Source organism: Nyctereutes procyonoides, unplaced genomic scaffold, assembly GCF_905146905.1.
Source record: "Nyctereutes procyonoides isolate TBG_1078 unplaced genomic scaffold, NYPRO_anot_genome, whole genome shotgun sequence".
Taxonomy (NCBI): Eukaryota; Metazoa; Chordata; class Mammalia; order Carnivora; family Canidae; genus Nyctereutes; species Nyctereutes procyonoides.
This window is the reverse complement of record NW_026575049.1, coordinates 20,280,607-20,307,573: the sequence shown is the minus strand read 5'-3', so window position 1 is coordinate 20,307,573 and position 26,967 is coordinate 20,280,607. Positions and strand designations below refer to the sequence as shown.

The following is a 26,967-nucleotide window of genomic DNA, read 5'->3' as shown; positions in this document are numbered from 1 at the left end:
TTGCTGAATTCATGTATCAGTTCTAAGAATTTTTTGGTGTAGTCTTTCAGGTTTTCTGCATAGAGTATCATGTCATCTGTGAATAGTGTAAGTTTAACTCCTTCCTTGTCAATATGGATGCCTTTTATTTCTTTTTGTTGTCTAATCTCTGATGCCAGGACTTCTAGTACTCCGTTAAATAGTAATGGTGAAAATGGACATCCCTGTCTGGTTCCTGACCACTGTGGAAAAATCTCAGTTTTTCCCCATTGAGGGTGCTATTAGCTGTGGGTCTTTTGTATATGGCTTTTATGGTGTTGAGGTATGTTCTCTCTACACCTACTTTGCTGAGGATTTTTAACAAGAAAGGATACTGTATTTGGCCAAATGTGGAGCACCTTTTCATATTCTTATTAGCTGGTAGTATATATTCTTTAATGAAATATCTATTAAATATTTTGGTCTGTTTTTAATTGGGTTATAGGTCTTTTTGTTGGTATCCAAGACTCTTGACACTGAACATCCATTTCTTCTCGTTGGTTGCCATGAGGATCAGGCTCGAGGTAGGAGACTGCAGGGAAGCTGGCCGTGGGCTAGCAGGCTGTTCTGTGGCAGCCCTGTGCATCTCTGGTTTAGCCCCTCTGGGCCTGAGTCCCGTATTACACATTTGTGGTGAAGCAGGTCAGGGGCAAGCACATTATTGGTGTCCTTGTAGGAATGCCTCAAGCCATCCCAGATGCTTCCCCTGCTGATTTGCAGGGAAGAGAAATCTCTTGTGCAAGAGAGCAGTTGATAGTGAGGACATGCTGAGTTGTAGAGTGGATCTGCCTTCAAGGGCAGGCCTGGCTGGGCAGGTGGCCTCGAACTTTGTAGATGGGAGGGCCAAGGAGAAGCAGGACACGTACCATAGAGGAGGGGAAGGTTATTTTCCTGGCACTGCTGACAGTGACTTCTGCCTTGGTAGGATTTGTTTTCCCCACTGCGAATAAATTGGGTGTGTTCACTGAGGTAAATTATAAAAACAAGAGAAAGTAAAAGAAACAAAAAGAATTCTAGTTGTTATACACACAGTTACATTAAAACTAGCAAGACCAAGGGCACCATAAGCAAATGACAGGAAAATAAGTGAGATTACCAGAATCCTTTTTGATGTAAATACACACAATACTATTCCTTTCTGGTTCTGACATGACTAATGTCTTCTAGTGAATAAAATGCTTCCTGGAATTGGTTTTGAAATCATGCGAGGGAGGAATCCTGTTTTGCCAAGGGACTGTGCTGGGGCCCCTGTGATGGGAGATGCATTATTTGCCTATTTTATAAATTGTAGGAGTGTCATATGTGGCAGTAAACGGGGGTGCAGAGCGTGGTACTGACAGGGAAGGTGGATGTAGGTTTGTGGCTCCTTTGTGGGAGGCCTCGCTGGTCGGAGCAGCTCTGTCTTGTGAAGGGATATTTGAAAGCAAGTAATATGCTTAATTTTTAGAAATGTGTTTTATCTCATTTAAATGAACTTAACTGTTAAGCATAGTGCAGTTTCTAGAATAAAAAGAGTCTCTGTTTTAGTTTTTCAGTCCTTTTAAAGCATTTCTCTTTGCGGGGGTTTTGAAATGTAGCAGCGCAGCTGAGTCTAGAACGCAGCTGGATTGGCCATGTGTTTTCTCGCTGGTAGCTTGCAGGTCCTTAAGTCTGTGAGCAAAGGAAATGGCAGGAGACCCCAGGGGCCCCTCTCCCTATCTTTTTCAGAGCTCTCAGGATTGCAGGTATACTTTACCTCTTGATGAAAAAAAGTGCCAGAAGGGTACTTTCTAAATGCTGTGCAGATTCTGCAGATTCTTACAGTCGAGCCATAGGTGTTACTTTTCTGCTCTGGAAGCACAGAGTTGTGGCCTCTTCTTCCCTCTCTCCCCGGGTACTTAACCTCCATTTCTGGGATGTTGGCATTCATTGTTCTTTGACTCAGGTTCTCGACTGAGCCTGAGCCCTGAGGACTCCTGGTAAATTCTCTTTCTTCCCAAGGTCATTAATCTGGGGGGGAGGCGGGGCCCCTGCCTGGGTGGGGGCTCTTACTGCCTCCTAATCCCCAAGTAGCAGCTCCTCCCCCTTCAGCTGCCACCCAGCTCTTTCTGGGGATCCCGGACCCTGGTTGGCTGCCCCCAATTCTGCTGGGCCTCCCTCCACAGGCGGTGGGTGGGCTCAGCTGTCCCTGCTCTGGGGAGCTCCCCCCCTCGGCTCCTTTCCATCCATCTTTCCAAGTTGCCACTTCTCTGTCTGTTGTGTCTCCTCCTTCGTGCCCTTGTCCTTGTTAATGACCTTGTTCCTTTACCACCTTGTCCGTGAAGTCTAGGGTGCGGGCAGAGAGAAATCTCTCTGGGTTTTAACTAGGCTTCAGAGTGCCTCTCAAGCAGCGGCTCCCTGGGAATCTTCCAGGACATCTCCCTTCCGAGGGGAGGCCACCTCTGCTTCGATGTCCCATGTCACCTGTGCACCTTTATCATGCAGTCCCCCTTCATGCTTGCGTTTTTGGCTTCTTTCTCTCTACCCACCCATGGGGCCCCTGGATGGTAGGAATGGGTCTGATTGTGCCCTTCAAGGCTAGCTCAGCTCCCGGTTGGTGGTAAGTGTTGGTCGATGTTCCCTGGGTAAATGAATGTGTATGACGGACTCCAAGTAGGGCCAGTATTTAAGTGGCTTTGGCCCCTGGGGCATCTTACACAAAGTGGGTGCTCGATAAATGTTGGTCAAGTGGACTGATTTATGAGCCTCTCCTGGACTGTGGCTTTTAGGAGAAAGAAATGTGCTTGCTTTGCAGACCTTTTTGCTGGTGAGTGCTCAGCTTTTAGATTAGATTCACATTTAAGCCTAAGTGATTGCAATGTACATGCATTTCTTATTTTTATTCAGTGTTTCTTCCAGATTTTATTGCTATAAAAGATTTTTAAAAATCGGAATTAAAACCGACTAAAAAGAGATGAGTGTTAGGAAAAAATAGCGTAAATTAGGAGTTGATTTTTCTGTTATTCCTGGCTTTTCTGAAAACGGTGCTTACAATTATGAGTTCTTTGCATATACCATTTTGTGACAGATTTCTGGTTTGGTCTCAAATGTGGTATTTTACATCCAATTAGGACGAATGAGTCCCGATTGCTTCATGGTTTGGGTTCACGCAGTGTGCTGAATAATTACATCAGTAAGCGTAGCAGAATCATCTTGCATTTGTGGAGTGTGTCACAGCTCAGAAATGCTCTCTCATGTATTGTCTCTGTGCCAGGTGAAAATTTCTGTGACTCTCTGAGGCTGGTATTTTTAATTTATTCCATGTTTCAGAGGAAGAGATTGGAGCTCAAGAGATTAAGGGGACTGTCTGAAGCCACACAGATTCTCGTTGGCTGTGCTGGCCCCTGAACCCAGGTCCATTGAGTCTACAATGAGTATTTGCTCTTCTGTACTTCTCTCCTACCTCCCTGCTTCTTTTGGTCCTGGGGGGTCTGCTATGGGAGTTTTTCAACTGGGAATTATATTGAGAAGTAAAGCCTTAAAGAATAGATGACCATGGAATTATGATATTGGTGTTTTCATGAAAACATTACAAAATTTTAATTTTCAGAAAACATTCATTGTTGGAGAAGGCAGATACGCTCTTTATTTCTCATTCACTTTCTACTTATTAAAGTTTTTCTTGCATTTCTAGTGATTTTACAGCCTGGATTCCAAGAAATACAGGGATGGAAAGCTAAAAGGAAAGGCAAACACAAGCTTTAAACAAGAAGATTCAGGCAGTTGAAATAAAAGGGTGGAAAAAGATATTCTATGCAAGTACTAATCATAAGAAAACTAGTTTGCTTATAATATAAGGAAAAGCAAACATCTAGAAAGAGAGTTTTATTAGAGATAGAGAGGTTTCGTAATGATAAAAGATTTAGCTCACTAAAGATGTATCTTTCCTAAATGTATGTATCTTTCATAATTCATGAAGCAAAAATTGAGAGGAATAGACAAATTCACTATCACAGGCAGAAATTTTAGTACCCCTCCCTGAGTAGTTGATAGAATAGGTAAATTAAAGCATCAGCAAAGATGTGGAAGATACAAATCAATAAAGATGTGGAAGGTACCACTGTCAACCAACTGGATCTTGTTGATTTATCTACCACATGTGGATGACCGAAGAAAGTATATTCTTTTCAGGGACATGTGACACATTCACCGGATAGATCATATGCTTTGCCAAAACAAATCATAATAAATATTGAAGGATTGAAACAACACCAAGTTCATCTGACCAAATGCTTTAATTTAGAAATTTAGTCTTGCAATTAGATGCCCAGGAAATTCTTGAATATTTGGAAATTTGTCAGCATACTTAGAAATAACTCACGGATCAAAGAAATCACAAGGAAAATGAGAATCTGTTTTGACTTAAATGATAATGACAAAACATATGAAAATCTGTGTGCTGCTGGTGAAACAGTGCTTTGAAGGAAGTTTATGTCTTTAAATGTGTATCTTAGAAAGGAATAAAGGCTTCATATCAATGATCAAAGCTTCCACTTTAAGAAGCTAGGAAAAGAGGAAGAAATTAAATGAAACCAAGTAAAAGAGAAATAAAACAAGGGTGGAAATTAATAAATTGGAAAATGGATAAATAGGAGGAAGAATCAACAGAATCTGAAGTTAATTTTTTGCGAAGATCAGTAAACACTTCTGGTTAGATTTGATCATTGGAAAAAAAAGAGAAGACACAAATTGCAGTATCAGAAATGAAAAACACCACTACAGACCTAGAGATATTAAGAAGATAATAAGGGCATATTGTGGGATGCTTGGGTGCCTCCTTGGTTGAGCGTCTGCCTTTGGGTCAGAATATGACCCCGGGGTCCTGGGATCAAGTCCTGCATCGGGCTCCCTGCATAGAGCCTGCTTCTCCCTCTGCCTGTGTCTCTCATGAATAAATACAGTAAAATCATTAAAAAAAAGTAAGGACATATTATTTGCAACTTTATGCCAATAAATTGAAGAACTGACATGAAATGGTCATATTCCTTGAAACGTGACCTAATAAAATGGATACCAAAAGAAAGCGAAAACCTTAATATCCCTATGCCAATTAAAAAACTTTCTTTTTAAGATTGATTTATTTTTTGGATAGAGACAGTGTGTGCATGTGCATAAATAAGAGTAGGGGGAGGGGCAGAGGGAGAGAATTGGAAGCAGACTCCCTGCTGAGTGTGGAGCCAGATGTGGGGCTTGATCTCAGACCCTGAGATCATTACTTGGGTGGAAATCACAAGTCCAAGTGCCCCCTAAAAAACATTTGTAATAAAAAAACCTCCAAGGGCGCCAGGTAGGTCAGTTGGTTAAGCATCTGATTCCTGATTTTGGCTCAGGTATCTCTGGGTTCTGAGATTGAGCCCTGCATCGGGCTCTGTGCTCAGTGAGGGCTCTGCTTAAGGATTTCTTTCCCTCTCCCTCTGTTCCTGTTCTCTCTCTCTCTCAAATATATATATATATATATATATATATATATATATATATATATATATATATGTTTTTTTTTTAAAGCCTGCACACAAGAAAAATATCAGGGTCAGATGGTTTCCTAGCAAATTCCATTACATATTTAAAGAAGAAATAATACCAGTTCTTCAAAAGATGTCTCGGGAAAGAAAGGAGGAGAAAACCTCAGCTCATTTTATGCAGGCCCCATAACCGTAATACCAAAACCTTACAAAGACATTGGCAAGGAAAAGAAGCTAGAGACCAATATCCCTGATGAGTATAGATAAAAACAGTTCTTTAAAAATATGTTAGTTGACTTCGGCTTTAACCATGAAAGATTAGCTGCCAAAGGACTTGCTCTCCTGTTTATAAACAGAAACTTGGATCATGTATGTGAAACAACTGTTTCTAGGCCTTGTATCACTGGCGGTGCAGAACTGTGGTCCCTGGGAGAAGGGAAATATGCAAGGTGAACTTCTCATTTACTTCTGTTTACTCTTGAAAGTTGTTTTCAGGCTGCTGCACAGAAAGGGAACAGAAACTGAACCTGGTGAATCTGAGACCGAGTGTATGGAGCACAGTGCTGGAGAGCAGAGTGTTCCAAAGAGATAGAGCCCGCATACCTGCAGAGGGGCCCCATTGAGTCCTTGGCAGAGTGCTGGCCTATTCATGAGTGGGTGAAAGATTCTGGGGCAGGGGAAAGCATCCCCAGGAAGCAGTAAGTTGAATCATCCCTGGAGCTCACAGAGGCATGGCTGCCGGGTGTTGTTGACCATCACCTGCTGTAGGAACTGGGAACTGGAAATTGGCTCTCTCTTGAGTCCCACATCAGGGTAATGTGGGAGCTGAATGTGGGCAAAAGCCTGTGTGCTCAGGACCTGAGGAATCTGCAGAGACCCAATGCAGGAGAAGTATGTTCTGAAGAAGATCCAGCACCCACACTCGCTGTGGGAACGAGGCATAGGAGAAGTTGGGGGAGGAGACCCCTTTCTCCTTTAATGTCCGTCCTTCACTCTGGACTGAGAAAGATGACATCATGCCAGCCAGCCAAGGAGAAGTATTTACAAGACTCAGTTCCATTATCACAGAGGCCGTAAATTGATAACTGGCACATCTGGCATTCAATAAAAAAAAAAAATCATCACAGGCATGCAATGAAACAGGAAATATGACCTAGAATTGGGAGAAAAATCTATCATTAGAAGCAGATCAGATTATGAACAACTCAATAAAGAGATGGGTAAAAGATTTCAAGATAAGTATCATAGAAGATATAGAAATGGCCAGTAAGCACGTGAAAATCTGATTACACTCAATATCATTAGTCATCACAGAATTGCTAATTAAAATTGTAAAGAGATACCTTTGACACTTGCTAGAATGGCTAAAATAAAAGACTAACAGCACTGAATTTTGACCAGGATGTGAGGCACTTGAGGCTTTTATACATTACTGGTGGAAAGTGTAAAATGATACAACCGTTTTGAAGGACCATGTGGCAGTTGGTAAATACGTATCTGTCCTACAACCCAGCAATTCTACTCCTTCATGTTTGCCTGATAGAAATGAAAACATAGATTCACAAAACATAAGATCATAAGAATGGTCATAGCTGCTTTTCAATCATGAAAGCTTGCGAATAACCCAGCTACCTGTGACTGTGTAAGCATATTGTGATGTATTCATAGCCTAGATTAGTATTTCTGCTTGTGAAGAATAAACCACTGTACATGCAACATTATGACTCTGACATATTATGAGCAAAGGAAGCAGAATACAAGCAAGTACAATCTATATGTACTATTTATATGGATTTTAACATCATGCAGGGATAATCTATGGTGATAGATATCAGAAGGTGTTAACTTGGAGTGAGGGTGAAGAATTACAGAAAAGGGTGATAGAAATGTTCTACATCTTGTTTGGGGGAGAGGTGGCTACATTCATTCTTTCACTGCCTACAAATTGTATGTCAGTTAAAAAATAATGACGCTCCATCCCTGCCTCTCCCCCAAAAGACACCACATCTAGGAGTAGAGGAAAGAACTGGATGTTCTTTTCTTCAGCATTTACTGCCAGGCTATTGCAAGGCTCTGCCTCAGGATGCAAAGGAACAGAATCATGGCATCCGATCTGCAGGAGCTCATAAGCCACTTCTGGGAGGTGAGATTGATGCTCAGACACAGCACTGTAGGGTGGGCGTTTAGGTGAGCTGGCCCTAGGTGTTCTGGCACTCACAGAAGAGGGAATTGGGTGAGGCCTGGAGTTTTCAGGAAGGCTTCATAGATTTGGCAGAGGTTGAGCTGGGCCTGGAAGGTTGGGTGGATTTTGAAAAATTGGAGGTAAGGTTGGAGATGCCACAGGAATTTGTAGCTCTGTAGGAACATAATAGGGTACACAATGAAAGGTACTTCTTCCATTGCCCTTGAGCCATTCTCTGGATCCCTCCCCCAAGGCTGACTATGTTTCCAGGTTCCAGTGTACACTTACAGAAATACTCAGTGTGGGACATCTGGGTGGTTTAGTTGGTTGAGCATTTGAACCCTTGATTTTGGCTCAAGTCATGATCTCAGGGTCCTGAAATTGAGCCCCAAGTCAAGCTCAGTGGTCAGCATGGAGTCTACTTGTCCCTCTCCCTTTGCTCTGTCCCCTCCCTGCTATCTCTGTTATAAATAAAATCTTAAAAAAAAAAAGAAGAAATAGTGCATCTGTACTCTCCTTGCTCTTGTTCTGTCTTCACAGATTTATTCCATACCCACCCAGAAAGGCATCCATTCTTTTCCATGGTGGTGTTATAGTCCAATGTGTGGATGTAATGTTGTTTTAATCATCTCTCTATTAATGGACGACGCTCTGATTGTTTCTAGTTTTTCTTATGACAAGGCTCAAATGAATACCCTATGAATAACCCCTTGCAAATGTCCCTGTGGAACAGATTTCTTCAAGTGAAGTTGCCTCTCAAATGTTATATACCTTTACATTTTGACCAACAAAAGGGCACCTGGGTGGCTCAATTGGTTAAGCATCCGATTCTTGGTTTTAACTCAGGTCTTGATCTCAGGGTCATGAGTTTGAGCCCTGCGTTAGGCTCCATGCTGGGTGTGGAGCCTACTTAAAAAAAAAGAAAAAAAGAAACAATTTGACCAAGAAAAAGTTCTGTTCATATGCACTCAGACCAGACTTGTAAGAGAGTGGCTCTTCATCCACAGTCTCATCAATACTGGGTATTATTCATTTAAAATTTTATTCAATTTGTGACAGATTTCTTGTTCTACTGATGTAGTTATTTAATCACCATTGAGAGTATGTGTGAGTATGTGAGAGTATGTCTATTTTTTGTGCATTTGTTAGCTATTTCTAGTTCCTCTTCTGTGAATTTTCCATTTTTGTATAGGTTGGTCATTCTTTTGTACATGTTCTTTATATATTAGTGATGTTAGTCTTTTTGTATTGTATGTGAACACATTTTTCAAGTCTCTCTCTCTCTTTTTTTTAAAGATTTTATTATTTGAGAGAGATGGAGAGAAAGAGAGAGAGAGAGAGAGCACAAGTCAGGGTGAGGGGCAGAAGAAGGAGAGGGAGAAGCAGACTCCCTGCTGAGTGGGGAGCCAGATGCAGGGCTCAGCTTCAGAACCCCGGGATCATGACCTGAGCCAAAGGCAGATGCTTTACTGACTGAGCCACCCAAGCGCCCCATATCCGTCTTTTTTTTTTCTTTAACATTATAGTGGTTTTTGCCAGAGTCCTTTCAAACTTTTTATATAATTAGTTTGTTAACCTTATTTATAGTTCTGAGGTTTGTGACTTGCCTGAAGGCCTTTCTCCCATCTGAAAATAATATTCCTCTGTATTTTCTTATAGTATTTTTTATCTTTCCTTTACACATGCATGCATACACACATGCACATACATGTACACATACTCCATTTAGGTCTTTGGAGCTTTAATCATTTGGAAATAGGTTTTCATGGTAAGATACATGGTCTGATTTCCTTTTCTGAAAAATAGGCGCCGTATCGTTTGGACACATTGGCTGATGGCCCCTTGATTTGAAATGCTGTTGTAATCATAACTATGTGCAGGGTTGATGTGAGCCATTCATCTGTTACATTCATCTTTCTGCTTAGTCTCACTGCTAGAACCCTGGGGTCTTAAGTACCGTAGATCTCTTACAAATTTGCTTATCTGGTAGTGCAAGTCCTCTCACACTATTCTTTTTGGAAATTTTATTGGCTGTTTTTATGCATTTGCTCTTTCAGGTGAGCTTAGTGTCAACTAATTAGGTTTCAGAACATGCATGGTATATCCCACTGGGATTTTATTGGCTTTACGTTGAACTCAAAGAATTTTTAAGTGGCAGTTGACAGCATTGTAGTGTTGAGGCTAGATCCAGTGGTACATGCTTGCTTACTGCTCTTCTTTCGCATCGAGCCACCGTCATCTCTGCACTGGGCTGCAGAAGCAGCCCATCAAGTGTCTCGTTGGGACCACTGGCCCTTCTGATCCCTTTTTCTCACTGAGACCAGGGCTTTGCCTTAGCAGTTCACAGGGCTGAGAATATCCCCCTCCAGCCCCTTTTCCCGCAGATTTCTCCTCATCTGTGGGTCTTTTCTCAGTTATCATTTCCTCAAGAAAACCTTCCCTGCTAGGTAAACATTCTTTCCCCCATTGCATTTCCCAGCCTTACTTCTTCTGAGTCCAGTTGTAATTTTACATTTGCTTTGGGTTCTCTGAGCACAGGGCTGGGTGTGCTGTTCCCTCATGTCATGCCCTCTGCCTGCCCAGCGCCCAGCCTGGAGGCGGTGCTCCTGAATACCAGCTCTTGCCAGTGAGCTTGGGGTTTTCCTCTGTGTCTTCATGTCTCTAAGCAAAACCTTCACAGTATTCCTCATTTGGTAGTGGCTAATTTTTGTTAAGCTTATGCCTGTAACCTTTTCTGTTTATTTGGCTGCTGGTGGGGAGAAGCTCTTGGTTTCGGGATGTTCTTGTATCTTCCTGCTGAACTCAGGCCTCATTGCTGCACCTCCTTGTTGGCTTCCTCCTCAGGCTGGTTGGTGCCGGATAGTGCAGCAGCCCCAGCCTCCTCTCGGACCCTACAGCCTGCAGAGGAGGCATAGAGGGTGTGTCCCCAGAAGATTTCTGAAGAGCAAGGAGGGGCTTTCTTCTCAGCAGCCCCCAGCTAATTTGCTGTCTTCTTTGCAGCTCGGTTGGGGTCCCAGGCCCGTTGTGGAGTCCCTCCCAGGTGAGGGCAAACCTTAGCTCTGCAACAATCAGTCAGTTCCAACTTCAGAGTGGTGGGTTCAGCTTCCCCCCAGGCTGACTCTTGTTACCAGGGCTGCCAGGGTGGGGGTGGGTGGGTTGTCACTTTATACAACCCGGATTCTGCTAGAAAGGTGGAGGGACAAACAGGCACTGGACATCTATCAGAATGATCCTGTGACTTTCCCATCAATCCAGTTTAACACCTTGATAAAGCTACAAGATTTCCTGGCGCAGAGCCATTCTTCTGTTCCTGGAGTAAACTGTACATACTATTCTTTGAACATCGGGTTGTGTTTTGATCTGTACGGATTTTGTTTTGGATCTTTTGTCCATATTCATGAGTGAGATTGGTCTGTGTCACACGAAGCCTTTTTACTAATGGAAGTTAATAGAGTGGAGAGATTCTGGGATGTGAAGGTCATTCAGTTCCTGGGCCACTGTGGCTGCGTCACTAAGCTCTCTGAGCCTGCTCCTCATTCACACGGTGGGGACAGCCCTGATGAGCTCAGGCTGCCATGCGGAGTGAATAGTGTCCGTGAAGGTGCCTGGTTAATGCTAAAGCTGGCACACTCAGAACTTCGGACACACACCCCCGGCACCATGTTTGTGAGTTTCCTCCATGAGGAGACAGGTTCGGGAAACACAACGGAGATTTCTCTCGGCTTTCTTCATATAAACCATAATCAGAAAACCAGCCTTGTGCAGGAGGAGAGGCCCTGGGAACATGATGGTAAACATTACATTATTGGTGTTCAGATATTAGGTTCCTGCTTTTCATAATATCCTCAGGGTGCGGGGGAAGATTTGATATTTTCTGAGATTCTGCTGTAAAGCGCAAGTTATTGCCGGTACCATCGCCCAATTATTCTGTACTTATTTTACTTAGACTGTAGTAATTGGAAAAAGATTAGATGTCAGGACTTTGTATTTTGTTGATTATATTACCAAAGTCTCTTTAATCGTTTCTTTTATTCCTAGTATTAATCATGAGCTCCTAGCTGTTAGGAGAAGAGCCTAATGGTGGATTCCTAACTTAAAGGAAAGAAATAATTACTTCAGTTTCAGTGGGATTGACTGAGTGTTGATATACTTGTAAATTGAAACGTGTTCTCTAGCCATTCGGGGCACGTGGCTGAGACATTGGGGAGACACAGAAAGTCCTGCGGAATTCAGAGGCCCATCTCCTCACCCCCCAGCCCCTGCTGTGCCCTCTACTGCCCTCGGGAGGCTCTGCACTGGGCTCCTGGCTCCTCTGCTCCTGGCCAGCCCTGGCCCTCTGTGACCTTCCCACCTGTGGGTCTTTGTGAAGGCAGCAGTGACCTGTACTAGTCCACCTTGAAGACCGTGTTGTCCTTGATGTGTATAAGTAACCTGGCTACGCCCTTGATCAGTGCTGTGTGAGCATACACTTATCTCCATTAAATAATCTCTTTCAAAAGCAGTCCTGAGCAGAGCTCCTCCTATTCACAGGCACTGAATGGGGAGAGTGAGGCAATATGCAGGAAAGAAGGGAGCCCTGGGAGGGCGGTGGAGGTGGGGACAGGTGGTGGTGGTGGTGGCAGAGGGAGATAAATAGTGAGAGGGAACAAGGGAGGGGGCGTGTGGAGGGGAGCCCCCACTTTGGGCTGCACTGCTTCCTGGAGGGAGGTGTGTGGACCTCACCTGTCTCAGGGTGGCTCTTGGGACACTTGCCATGCATTTAGCAGAGGTGCACTCTGTACGGCTTAAATGTAGGCAGGTGACAAAGTGGAGGTAACTCCGTGTCTCGTATGTTGTGAACAATCAGTATCAGAAATCTTTATCACTTAGGTTCATTCTGGTTTCACTCTTGGGGCCCCCTCCTGCCAGGAACACTGATGAGATATGTCAAAGCCCCACGGGGAGTCCGCTAACCGTTTGTAAACCCTGTTTTCTTTGTCTTTGTTGCCAACAGAGGAATTACGCAAATTGAGCTGGTCCGGAATTCCTAAGCCGGTTCGTCCCATCACCTGGAAGCTTCTCTCAGTAAGTCTCTGTGGGCCTGCTCATCAGCTTGGCCTGGTCCGGAGTGTGGCCCGTCAGCCGTGGCCCAGGCAGGCATCCGGTTTTTGCGGCAGTGAGCAGGGCCTTTGCCTGAGCTAAGGTGACATTTTCCATCCTTTGCTTAATTTCAAGCTTGGTTTGACAAGGCTGGCAGAGAATGAGGAGAAGTAATTATTTATGACAGCTGTATTCTTTTTCTCTGATTTTATTATTCTAAAAATCTTTGTAATATTTTCAAACCTGTGATAAAGGATCCAGCATAGACTATTTCAGTGCTTAAGAATCCATCACAGCAAAATATGTTTGACCAATTTCTTTCTTTCTTTTTTTTTTTTTTTTTTAATGTACTTTAGTAGCCATGTTAGGGGGAGAAGTTGGTGCTAAAAGTATCTGTGATTCTGTGATGGAGGCTGTGGTTCTGGGTTCCTCCTCCCTAAACTGCCCACTGCGGAGACTCCTGGAGGGGATTGGGTGGGCAGGTGGGGCAGCTGTAGCACACTCCCTGGTACTTCCCTCGGGTTGGTATCAGAAGTGAGCTTGGTCCTGCTCAAAACTTTGGGGTAGTTTGTAGACCGTCTTCTCCTTTATCCCTTTTTAAATTATTTTTGTTGCTAAATCAGTAGAGAACTCTAAGTGTTCACTCTAAATTGGGTCTTACTTTCAGTATTTAAAAGACTGTTTCTTGCTAATGAGTCTTAATAAATTTGTAGCTTAGTACCTCGTAATCCTAAATGCAGATGCCGTTCTCAACAGTGAATATTTATAGATTAAATATTCTCTTGCAATTAAAATTAGACCTGCTACAATTGCTTATATGTCTGTTTGGTGTCTGTTATTTTAAGCATTTGTATCTACATTTCCAAATGTCCTCTAGGATAGGTTACAAGCTTTTTAGATGGAACTGTAGGACGTTCTGACGAAAATACGTTTAAGACCTTCTAGTGCAGTTTTGTATTTGTTAAGGCTGTGCTGCCTCTGGGTGGAGAGCCCTCCTGAGTTGTTTCACCCTGTTCCTTTCCTTTGGTTCTTGGTCTGTGTCCGTCGTAGCTGAGCTACCCTGTGTGTGCTGCACAGGGCCCGGCTTGGCAGGCATGTGACCTGGGCTTCAGTGGGCAGAGGAGTAGAACAGGGAGGAGGCAGGGGCTCCACTTTGTTGGTTTGAATGGGAAGGAGGGTGTAGGTGGGTAGAGTCTGTAACCAGGAATGTTGGGGATGCGAAGGAAAGATCATCCAGGTTTCTCAGGTACATGTACTTGCGTGACCCGTTAACTGACCACAGGGACTCCTTGCCCAGACACAGAGATGAATGAGGTCCTTGCCCTCCCCATCAGGAGGAACTGGGTCAGGTCATCCTGCTCAGTGGGATGCACGGGGTGCAGGGGAGGGCAGGGCAGCAGCAGAGCAGCGGTGTGTGATGCCGAGGACGGACAGCCCCTTCCCAGGTTTGGCAGGTGCTACAGGTGGGAGGCTGGGGACTGGGAAGGACAGAGGTGAACTTGGTGGTTCTGGACCCCTTTAGTTTAGGCATGGATTGATAGATGAGTTAAAAAAAAAGTGTTGGCATCAGTGAGCAAAGCCTGTCTGTCTAGAGTTGGGGAGAGCACTTAGGAGGGGAGGGGTGGTTTCAGGGCAGGGTGCCTACCCCCTGTGGATGGCAGGCCAGGCTCCTTGGTGAAGGTGGGATGCTTCTGGAGCATCTTGAAGGGTGTGTCAGTGTCCTCAGGTCCGGGAGATGTGGAGGGTGTATGGCCTGGGGGATGCAGCTGGGGTTGGAGGGAGAGCTGGTTCCCCAGGAATGGCAGGTGGACTGCTTGGATTAGGGAGGGGTGGGGAGCCAGGGGTAGCTGGGGACCAGGAGCAGGCCAGCACCTGCAGGAGTTGAGTGAGGTGGGCAGGGGGATGGGGATGGGATGGCTGTTTCTGGAGCGGGAAGGCCGGAGTCTCTTGACAGGTCTCTTGGCTAGTGCCTTTATTCATTTGATCAGTATTTCTTGAGCAATTTTCTGTGTCTCTGGCACTGTTCTGGTGCTGGGAGATAAGAAGGGAAGTGGATCAAGTCCCTGTCCCTCATGGGGTCTGCAGAAAACAGAGGGGGTCCCTGCCTTCCTTGGTCTCCCCCAGGACAGACTGGGATTTCATCCATTCTCTCAGGAGAGTCAAGATCCCCAGGGAACTGCTCACCCTGTGTCTCTTCCTATACTTTTTTGCTCGTTTCACAGTATCTGTTGAGTGCTTGCTGTTTGCCGGGCTGTGCACGTGCGAGAGATCCCTGCAGAAGTGGTGGTCTCTGGCTGCCGAGCTGCAGGAGCAGTTAGGTCGGTATCACAACCAGGGCCTGGCAGGAGGTGGAAGAGTGTGCCTGTTGAAAGGAGGGGGTGCACAGCCAGGACAGAAAACTGGGCAGGGGAGGAGGGGCTAGAGGCTGCAGGAGCGGGGGTGGGTGGGACTCGGCCTGCTGTAGTGGGACACTGGTTGGTTCTTTGGGGCTGGACTCCTCATTCACGGGACACATGCTCCTCGTTTCTTCATCATGCTCTGGGCTGGAGTAGTAGTCTCACCCCAGCCTTCAGGTGCCCCCAGACAGCCTGGAAAGACAGGCTCGTGCACATTCTGCACGGTGCTCTGTGCCCCGGAGGTAAGATGGGCTCTGGGCATCCAGGGGAAGGGAACCACCAGGTTGAGGGGTACTAGTCAAACATGGGCATGGCCGGGGCGGGGGGGAGGGAAAGGAGGTCAGAATTGAGGGGCCATCATCTCCTATCCCCTAAACATTGACCCAGGAGCTGCCTTGTGAGCCTCACCTTGCCTCCTGGTTACTCCCAAGGAGACAGCTGAAGCATGTTTTCTGTAGTGGAAGAGTTGGCGAGCACCGTGAAGGATGCTAATCATTTATTTCTGGCTCAGCGAGTGTTTCCCTTGCATCTGCCCTCGGCCACCAGGCCCTTTGCGAGTGCTGGGTCACAGAGGAATCTTGGAACATGGTGGGGAGAAAACCCAGCAGGCATGTCAGGGCCATGGGGGTGTGGAGAAGGGTCCCCCAAGTGAAGGCCACCTCCCTGAATCCCAGGCTTCACATTCCACCCTCCTGGGAAGCTTTTGCAGATCCTGGGGTCTGGGCCCACAGAGCAGATTGGAGCCTTGGGGTAGACTGAGGCATGGGGGTTTGTACCAATTCCAGCCAACGCTAGGCTGAGCAAGGGTGAGGGTAGCAAGGACGTGATGGCTTTGGGCTTTGGGCTGCCCTCTTGACCTGTGTTTTTTTCATCTTGGGTGCAAGTTAGTGGTGCCTGGGAAACAAGGTGTCTGGAGTCCACAGGGATTCTCACATGTGGCCAGGTTGGGTTCCACGTGGGACAGCAGGGCATGCACGGACCAGCCGGGAGACAGGACCCACTGGAAGCAGCATGCCTGGGCTGAGGTGCCTGGGCTTGACCGAGAGGGTAGTGCCCCGGAGGCTCAATGGCGTGGGTGAGGCTGACTCCGGCCCCGCCTGTCACTTCCGGGACCCTGAACCCAGGGACCGAGGAGAATCTGTCATTTGTCCTGTTGAAGAAGACAACTAAAGCTGCACTTGAATATGAATCTACTTCAAGACCTGGCAAACTAATGACTTCTTCCCCCAGTATGTTAACGATTTGTCATTAACGTGATCCTGGTGGTCTGTTGAAGAGCCCTATTCTTAATGGATGAGTAAGAAATGCTCCTTTAATGAAGAAAGATGGGAAACTTGGCTCCTGTCATTTACGGAGGACTAACATATACTCTAGTCTAGGACGTATCGTTAAACCACCATTAATGCTGTTTAACATTTAAATTCCATGCAAGCATGGCAGTAATTTTTTAAAAATTAGCACTGTAGAAAATCATATTTTTGGCCCACTTAGTAATAACTATTTCAGAAACATTGAACAAAAACTAATTAAACATTGAACATTTATGCTACTGAGCAGAATGGTTACAAGTGATAAGTGAGGTGCTGGCGTCACCCTGTCTTCTTGGGGTGTGTCAAGGTAGGTTCGCATGTAAACCCGCGGGAGGGAGACACTTGATGCGTGTGTCACTGGGACAATTTTATATAAGTATATGCAGGTATTATTGTTTTACGTTTATGATTAGTGTTTTTATAGCATGCTAATACGGCAATTAAGTTTTCTGTAGTTCTGTCGTTTAAAATTCATTGCATACTTGAATATATTTCGTTTGCATAATTTCCAGTCTGGCTTAATTATCTGAAGGCCCCAACTTGCATATGTGTGTTTTCCTTTAGGAATGGGAGTGTCAGGAGTGTGTTGGGAGGGGGGGAGGCTTTTTATTGCCTGGTTCCCTTTATGGCGTGCTGCCTTTTAGAATTTCTCTTTTAAGAAGTGAAGTTAAAATCTGGGAGTAGGGGAACGTGTGAATCCTCGTTCACGGTCAGTAAGAGCCCTTCAGTGGCTCGGGGTGGGATTGATGGACGGCAGCCCACGAGGCTCCCTGGTTGCCCCACTGGGCCGGATCGAAGGTGGGCCCCGGCCTGGCACACGGGGCCTCCCCGTTGGCTGCTGCACATGTCCATGCTCCTTACTGCATGTGCTCTGGCCTCACCCAGGCAGCCTGGACACGCTGCCTGGTGCACTTGATGTAGTTGGGTGACTTTTCTTAGGGCGTCTGCCCTGTTTCTCTTCCACGCCTTGTTCTCCAACACTGGTGCCCACCCCAAACCAGTCCTAACCAAGCCCAGAACCAGATGCTTACCGGTGCTTACTTGTCACGCAGCAGCGCAGACCCCCAGGACCGTGGCCCTCCTCGGGGTATGGTGGTATTGCTTCACGTCGCGTTGGCACATTCATTGTTCAGCAGGTCTGCATCGGGCGTCTGTGGTGTGCCCGCAGCACTCTGGGGGAGGAGCAGCTGTGAGCACAGCGTGGGGACGCCCGCCCTGCGGAGCTCACGGTCCTGGTCCTGGGGTCGCCTAGAGCAGGTGCATGGGCGGCAGGAATGCAGGGGCCTGGGGGAGGTGCGCTGCCGGCCGCTGCACACCCCTGGAGGAGATGTGCGCCGAGGGCAGCGTGTGTGCCCGCGCCTTGCGCTGCAGGTTGCTGAGTGCCAGCCACGAAGCGCATGAGCCCTGGCACAGGCAGTGGGCAGGCCCGATGCCGCGGGGGCAGATGCTCAGGAGACAGCATGGTGCTGAGGACACTGCTGCGGGCCCTCGAGCACAGACCCGAAGAGCTTGGGGGCCGGCCCCGCTGCTGGGGTCAGGCGCTGGCCCCGCTGCTCCGCTCCTGCATCTGGCCCGGGACGGTGTTTGCTGAGCCTGTGTGGAGGCCAGAGCCTCAGGCCCAGGGAGTTTGCAGAGGCCCTGAACCTGAGAGCCAGGGGCCAGCAGCCGTGCGGGGAGGGCGTCCGCCTCTGTGCAGAAGCCTTGGCAGCTGCTGGAGCTCAGTGCGGGGCTGCGCTCAGCATCTCTACCTCCCGGTGTTGAGCCCAGGGTCTGAGTGTCCAAGGGTCGGATGGCCCAGGACATGCGTGGAGCTCAGGAACAGTGTGTGTGGTATAGTGTGGTGTAGTGTGGTGTGGTGTGTGTAGATGACTCCACAGGGCAGGGTTGTGTTGCCTGAGTGTCTGTGACTTTAGCAGGTGCCTCTGCAGAGGGCGGGGAGGCAGCGGGCCTGGGCTCTGGCTGCAGCATGCCCTCAGGCCCTGTAACCCTGGGCACCTTAACAAAACTCCTGAGCCTTTTCCTCTTCTGTGAACAGAATGACGTCAGCTTGTCCACAAAGCACGGTTGGAGGCGCTGCTGTCCGTAGCTCATGCCCGGTGAGCAACCGGCCCTTCACCTACTCAGCCTGTGGCTGTAGCTGCGTCAGGACAAGAGGACAAGTGTTTTTTTTCTCTGGAGATGTTGGGGCCTGGAGGTAGCAGTAAAGTCAGAGGCATTGGTGGATCCTCCTGGTCCCCGGGTGGGTTGTCTCTGAAGCCGTCACTGTCGTGATGAGGCCAGGTCCTCCATCAGGTGTGACCAGCACCTGGAGTGGTAGCCCCCCAGCAGGGACAGGGCCGGGTTCCCCACAGGGAGGGCGCCCCGCCCCGTGTTGGGTGCTGCACTGGATATTCCGGGTGGTGCTGGCTGCAGAGGCCTGCTGGTGGATATGCTCGGGCGGGGGACTCATGGAGCCCGCACAGCAGGTGGAAGGCACTCGGACACGTACACTCGGAGGCTGGTTCTTGTTTTTGTCGCTGTTGTAATTAATGAGAATCGATCTGCCCTTCGGGAGATTAGCAATCTCTCATCTGATCAGAAGATAGAGGCGAATTCCCAGTGGTAGGAGCTCCCAGTGGTAGGACTGGCTGAGCTGTGAGTGTGAGTCAGCTGGACCCTCCAATGCGTGTGCCCCTTTCTCACCTCTTCTGATGAACTGAACACGTGTCAGGGCAGGTGCCCCTCAGGGGGGCCTGTCCTCAGTGCTGGTGACACCCGTGACCCGGGTTGGCCCCTTCCTGGTGGGGATGCTTGGGAATATGGCATCAGGAGCCTTCACTATATCTAGTTTCTCCTTGAATGAATAGTTGACTTGTGGGGATTTTACGTCAGGAAGGAATCATTTGTGGCTCACTGCCATGCACCTTAGCATGCTGGACCATGAGAAAGAGTCCCAGCCTTCAGAGATAGGGGGAAGGTAGGTATAAATACACGCATATATGGACACACATGATGGGAGACCTTCAGGATCAGTGTTGAAAAGCCTGGTTGGCAAACTTTCTGGAAAGGACTAGCTAGCAGGGTCTCAGCGTGTCACACGGTGTGCTTTGTGCCTGCTCAGCTGTGCCCAGTGGAACAGAAGCAGCCCCACGCAGTTAGCACACGAGTCGGTGTGGCCAAGGTGTAGCCAAGTGTTACTCCCAGCAATGCGTGGCAAGCTGGTGTGTGCTGGGCTAACCACAGCTGGGGTCCGGGCATGGTTTTAAGGTGAGATGCGTGGGCATGGAATGTTGGATAAAGGACATTTTCTTACAAAGGATACGAGAAGGACTAATCATAAAAGATTAATTAAAGATGCTCCATTAAAGTTAGGAACTTGTCTTCATCAAAAGACATCATTAATGGGGAGAAAAGGCAAGGCAAGCGGGGAAGAGGAGATGCTCACAGAGGACTCAGATGCAGATGAGCCTGGGAGAGGGAGGTGACCTCAGGGAAAACGGGGCTACACTTGTACACACATTAGGCACTTGCATGCACTTCCGTGGGAGGGTCATCACTTTGGAAAATTCTGCAGCAGGGCCTGTGAAAGGGAAGCGCGGCCAGGGGTTCCTCCTTCTTGGTACATATCTAACAAGATGCGTATATGTGCCACGATGGACAGGAACAGGAGTGTTTATAACAGAGAGTGGGAGCAGTCCAAATGTCAACAGTAGAATGGATTTTGTACATGGGAACATGCAGCAGTGAAAATTGGCTACTCTTAACATGTTACAGAATTGAATGAATTTTTCAAATGTCATGTTGAGTTTAAGCAGCCAGACAGAAAAGATGATTCCCTTTATACAAAATTCAGAAATAGACAAAATTTACCCCAGTGTTAGCAGTCAGGTACTTAGGTGCAGGGAGGAGGTGAAGGACAGTGATTGGGGGGCTCCTAGAGGGCCTCAACTGGGTCAGTTTGTGATAATATCTCACACTTTTTAGATGAGCGTGTGCACATATACATTCTGTTTCAATATTTATTAAGAAGCTTAACTGGTATGACCCCAGTTTGTTAAAGCAAATGTATGCGACAGTGTAATCGATGATAGAATAGATGTTCATAGAAATGCCTCAAGGAAGATAAAGAACAGATGTGCTCATACATCTGGAAAGATGTGGCTGGGTTCAGACCCATCTCATCGTCAAGGCTGGCTGCTCTCTGAGCTCAGCGCTCCATCAACTCAGATCTTCACGGTGGATCTGCAGCCCACGGTTCTCCACGTGATCAGGGTGGCTGACACAGCTCCAGTCTCTGCATGTTCTCTTTTATTATTATTGTTAAAATATTTATTATTTGAGAGAGAGAGAGAGAGAGAGAGAGAGAGAGAATGGGTACATGAGCTGGTGGGAGGGCAGAGGGAGAGGGAGAGAGAGAATCTTAAGCAGAATCTTAATCTCTGCTGAGTGCAGAGCCCGACCTAGGGCTCAATCCCAGGACCCTGAGATCATGACCTGAGCCTAAATCAAGAGTCAGATGCCTAACCAACTGAGCCACCCAGGTGCACTTCTGGACATTCTCTTTGATTCACAGGCAGCTGCAAAGAAAAGTGGCGGGCCTGGCTTTTGTGCCAGCATTGGGTCTCCTCTCTACCTCTGAGCCTGTCAGTCCCTGTGGCCAAGGGGATGGCCCATCAAGAACTGTCCTGAAGGAAGGGGATTATGGGTTGAGAACAGGGACACGTGGTTCCCAGAGGATCTTCAAGGCTCCGTTTGAACAAGGGAGCCATAGGTGTTTAGCAGCAAACACAGTGATGCTACTACAGAGGTGGGAGCATTTTATTTTATTTAAGATTTTATTTATTTATTTATTTGAGAGAGAGGAGCAGAGGGAGAGGGACAAGCACACTCTGTGCTGAGCATGGAGCCTGATATGGGGTTTGATCCCAGGACCCTGAGATCATGACCTGAGCTGAAATCAAGGGTCGGATGCTTAACCAACTGAGCCACCCAGGCGCCCCAGATGCAAGAGCATTTTAAAAGGCAGAAAGTACCATATAGGATATATTTGTTCATCCATTCACATGCTTCATCATACATGGATTCACTTAATAAAAATTTGGCTGCCATGTGGCTGGCCCAGTGAGGGGCTGGCCCCGAGGAAGTCATGTGCCAGGTGCTACTGGAGCTCTGAGTGACCAGCCCCACCTTGGGTGTTCAAGCCTCCTGATGAAGTACCGTGGAAGAGATGCTTGAGCGATGAGCAGGAGGTAGCCAGGTAAAGCTTTAAAACATTAAGGGAAGAAGCAAGGAGAAAATCTTTCTTATATAGAAGAAGCACTAAATGTAAAAGAAAAAGTTTACAAGTTTGGAGATCATAGAAATTTTAAACTTCTGGTCTTTGAGACAAAAAGGCAGACCACAGATTAGGAAAATATAATTGTAATATGTAAGTTGTGTCTAGAATACAGAACCTTAAAACTCACTGGAAACACAAACAACCTGATTTAAAAAAAAGGGCAAAAAATTTGAACGGACACTTCACCAAAGAAGAGAAGCAGTGGCGGATGGGTACATGGAAAGATGTTCAACGTCATTAATTGGTAGGGACATGCAGTGAAAACTGTTTAATAGAATGGCTACTATTTTTTTTTAAAGAATTTTTAAAGAGATCTTTTTATTTATTTTATTTTTATTTTTTTAAAGATTGTATTTATTTATTCATGAGAGACACAGAGAGAGGCAGAGACACAGGCAGAGGGAGAAGCAGGCTCCCTGCAGGGAGCCCCGAGTGGGACTTGATCCCATGACCCTGGGATCCTGCCCTGAGCCAAAGGCAGATGCTCAACCACTGAGCCACCCACCAGTCCCTTAAGGGATCTTTTAAAAAGATCTCTTTAAGATCACTTTAAAATCTTTAAAACAGATTTTATTTGAAATTTTTTTTGTAAGGGAGTCTTTATTATTTTTTCTCCAAATTTTAAAATTCCAGTTAATTAACATATGGTGCAATATTGGTTTTAGGAGTAGAATTTCGTGTTTCATCCCTTACATACAATACCTTATAGTGCTCATCATGACAAATGCCCTTCTTCGTGCTCGACACCCATCTAGCCCGCCCCTCCAACCCTCAATTTGTTCTCTATTATTATGAGTCTGTCTCTTTTTAAAATGATTTTATTTATTAGAGAGAGAGAGAGGCAGAGCACAAGCAGGGGGAGGGACAGGCAGAGGGAAGGGAGAAGCAGACTTCCCGCTGAGCAGGAAGCCCAACGTGGGGTTCTATCCCAGGACCCTGAGATCTTGACCTGAGCTGAAGGCAGACACTTCACCGACTGAGCCCCCAAGGCACTCCTGTTAAGCATCTCTAATGATTTGCTTCCCTTTCTCTGTTTTTTTCTCCTTCCCATGTATTCATCTATTTGGTTTCCTAAATTCCACATGTAAATGAAATCACATGGTAGTTGTCTAAAGATTTTATTTTATTTTTTAAAGTAATCTTTATACACAGCATGGGGCTTGAACTTGCAACCCTGAGATCAAGAGTTGCGTGCTCCACTGGCTGAGCCAGCCTCGAAGCCCCAGACTGGCTCATGATGTTTAAACACGGCCAATACTAAGCATCAGGGAGGGTGTGTTGTGGAGCATTTGGGATTCTCATACACTGTTAGTTGGAATGTGAAACCATATGCTCACTTTGTAGAAGGTCTGGCAGTTTTGTAGGAGGCTAAACACGCAACTGCACAGTGCCCCAGTAAGTCCCCTCCTAGGTGTTTAACTGGGGGGAATCAAAGTGCATAGCCATAAAAACCTTGTACGAGAATATTTATAACAAGCTTTATTCATAATAGCCCCAAAGTAGCAACAATCCAGATGTTCAGCAACCAGGTCATGACCCGACAAACTGCTACGTCCGAACCATGGGATACTACTCAGTAAGCAAAGGAAGTAACTGCTGGTTCACATTTCAGTCTGCACAGATCACAAAGACAGTAGTAGGCCAAGTGAAAACCACACGTGGGTCCCCAAATGATTCCGTGTGCATGACGTTTTAGGCCAGGCCTCAGTGTGCTCCCTGGTGAGGGGCCGGGCAGCTCCCTGGGCTCTTGAGGTTCAGAGCGTGGAGATGGCCTGCCCTGGGCCCAGGGTGGGTTTGGGGGTGATCAGAGTGCTCTGTGGCTTCACTGGGGGGGGTAGGGAACAGCTGTGTACCCTTGTCCAGTGTCACGGAGCTGTTTACTTAAAAGAGGTATATTTTATGTGTGACGTGTCAATAATGTTGATTTATAAAAAGTAGAAACAAAAATAAAAAAGCATCCAAAACACCAAGCAGCGTGGCCCTGGAGTCTGGGCTCTTCAAGACCACCTGGCCCTGCCTGCCTTTCTGGATTTGAGTTCACTTTATGTCCTGGGGCTGCAGCTGCCAGGTGCCCAGCAGTGTTCAGAGAGAGGAGAACATTTGCATAAGTGACTATATGTATGTGGGTGCATGTATATTGTGTATGTGCGTGTGCATACACGTATGCGCACATACCTCTGTATATGTTGTGTGTATGTGCAAACACACGTATGTTCTGTTGTCATAAGAGCATGCAGACTTCTGAATTCTTGAGGCACGTGAGGCATTTAGAGTGAGGGCTGGTCTCAGCCCTGCTCTGGGAGAGCATGAGGTACCAGCCTGCCGGGGGGCTCCATTCTGACTCCCACTGGATGGCCCCGAGGCAGGTGTGGCTGGCTCAGCGAAGGCCACGTGTGTCTGAGCACGAGCCCCTGTTTGGTGCCCCAGAGGCCAGCTAGCTGACTTTCTTGATCTCTGTTTCTCTTTCCACAACTCATTGAGGCTCCCCCGTGTCCAGTTTCAGAATGCCATTCCAGACTTGGGGAATCAGCATTGACCATATACACTTTGTGTTTTTGTTCTTTTTCTCCCCCAGGGTTACCTTCCTGCCAATGTGGACCGAAGACCAGCCACTCTCCAGAGAAAACAGAAAGAATATTTTGCTTTTATTGAACACTATTATGACTCTCGGAATGATGACGTTCACCAGGACACCTACAGACAGGTGGGCTCTCTTCCTTGTTTCATGTTATGTGAAGAACTTTAACTTGGTGATGATAGGTAGGAGGAAGTGTTTTCTCTAGCATGTCCCTAATTGGGTCACACATTAGTGTTTTCTAATAAAAAATGAGAATAAAAAATGGTGTGCTTCTAATGGTAGTAGTTTGCTTATCTCTGGTTCTTTCTACAAGAGTGAAAGGGTGTTTTTAATTGGAGTTGCAAAACGGATGCCTGTGATCCTTTGCCAGCACCCTGAGACTTGGCTGAGGAGCGGGGGGTGCCTCTTGTCTCAGTGAACTGCTGTCTGGCCTGCAGGCTCAGGAGCAGGCACTTGGCTAGGTCGATCCGAGGAGAGTCCCTGTGGCCTTTGTGGGCACTGGACCCCCTGCAGCCCTGGGGGACGGGGTTTAGATGGAAGAGAGCTGTGCTGGTTTGTTGGACTCGGGGGCATGCAGTTTGGTCCATAGCAACATGTGTGGCCACTTTATTGTTTCTGCTGTTTAGTTTAATACAAAATGGGTATAATTATGGCTTCTTGAATAGTCCATTGACAGACGGTGTGTATAATGGGGAAAGTACTTAAAATTGATTTACAGTTCACAGTACATTCAGAATTTTCTGTTAGAATAGCTCTTTGAGGGCTTTGTGATTCTGTCTTTGTTATATGTGAGAATTCAGAATGGTTGGTGATGCACACATTCATTCATTGATTTATTGTGCTGCATTTAAACAGAAAGGTAGTTCTCAGCTGGTAGCCCTGCCTTCTGTTTCTGAAATCAACCTCTGACTTTCCTGAGACATGTCAGTACCAAATACTTCCTTTTGGAAATCCCTCTTCTGGGTGAAGGAGCCTTGCTGAATTTTTCTGACTCAGATGTGGGCTAGCCACGTCTCTGTCATTCTGGTATAGATCTGTTAGAGAGGGCTGAAGACAGGCCTTCCCTCTGATTGATAACCAGAGGTCCTTTAAAGTTCATGGATTCTGGGAGAATGTCTTCTTCGTGGATGGGGTGCGGGAGCTGGGGAGGAGGACTGTCCTTCTTCAGAGTGAGGCCCAGGAAAGGGCAGGAACCCGCCTCTGTTGCCTCCTGCGGCGGGGCCCCTCTGCCTCTGGCTCATCCTCAGCCTCACCTCGGTGGCTCCTAGGGCACGAGAAACTGATTTGAGAGGGATTGCACTTGGATTTGGGTGGGGAAATATCAGCTTACCTGATTTATTTTTCCACCTCACTAATTTTAGGGAATGGGCCAATTTGGTATTAGTTTGACTGTGTTTCTCATGAATTTTCATTCAATGAAAAGACTTCCAGAGGATGACACTAGCATCTATCTATAAGATTTACCAAACTGTATTCTATTATGAATTTCATAAGGGAAAGTTAATTAAAAAGGGGTTACATGCATCTTTATTCAGTTACTATGATAGGTAATAAAAAGTCTCCATATTATTACGAATTCCCAGAATGTTTCTACATTAACAGAGCTGAGACAAACGTAGCCCACAGCAGTTCTGTTGGCCCGCTTGCTTTGCTGCCAGCAGACCCGCCTCCTGGAGGTGCACCCCGTGCTGTCTAGCTGCCACACTTTCAGACACGCTGCCCTGTCCAGGCAGAGTCTGGTCTGGGGTGGGGCTCGGGCACCCTGGTGTCTCCCTGCTGCCGACCCTGGGCGGCTGCCCCGCCGTCACACACCGCCAGGAGGCCGCAGGAGTGCGGGCCTGCGCTCATGCCCTCGTGTCCTCTGGCATCTGCTTAAGTGTCTGGTGGAAGACGTCATGCCCAGAGCACACAGAGTTGGTCTGATGAAAGATTCATCCAGTGTGTCCTCCCTCCTCTGGGAGTTGTGGTCTCCTCTGCATGCTAGTCCTATACTTGGGGAGCAGGCGGCCTGGAGGGGCACACACAACTGTCTGGGTCAGCCTTGTGCAGCACCCCCTCTCAGGTTGGACCTCCTCCTCCCGTTGGCACAGACGATGGCGGGTATTAGTTATGGTGCCTGTTGTCCCATCCACCCAGCAGACACACGACAGGCAGCTCTTCTGAAAATGGGGACAGATGTGTGCCTGCCAGAGTGTGATGGCAGGGGAGCAGTGTTCTGGGGACAGCCTGGCGCAGGAGGTGAGATCAGGCTGGGGGCCTCTGGCCCCCAGTGTGGACTGTACGCCCCTCCCTCCCAGCACTGCTGCGCGCAGGCCTCCTTCACACACTGGGCCGCGGGCACATCTCCCTCAGTTCCTCCCTGTGTTGCTCGCAGGGCTTGGGCTGATTATTTCCCATGCTGCTCTCCTCCGGCTCCTTCCCTCTCATTCTCCTTCCCACTATCCTTCTCTGCTGCCCATAGTCCGTGCTCCCCGAGTGCCAAGTCCACCGGCCCCCGGCTCCCTCCTTGTTCTCTCACCAGGCTGGGTGCCGCTCATCCTAGTTTCTGGGTTGTCGCCTGATGGAAGAGCCCCAGGCAGGAGCCTGTTAGTGGGGAAGCAGCCCCAA

The 26,967-nt window shown here is 47.2% G+C and overlaps 1 protein-coding gene across 1 annotated transcript in view; it reads left to right on the top strand.

Moving 5' to 3' along the window:
* The window catches only part of TBC1D22A (TBC1 domain family member 22A), a 333,790-nt gene that overhangs the window by 78,256 nt on the left and 228,567 nt on the right, over nt 1–26,967 (top strand). The window contains exons 5-6 of the mRNA XM_055328852.1: nt 12,674–12,744; nt 24,358–24,486. Of these exons, the coding sequence (XP_055184827.1) occupies nt 12,674–12,744; nt 24,358–24,486 (200 nt within the window). The remainder of the gene's footprint in view (nt 1–12,673; nt 12,745–24,357; nt 24,487–26,967) is intronic.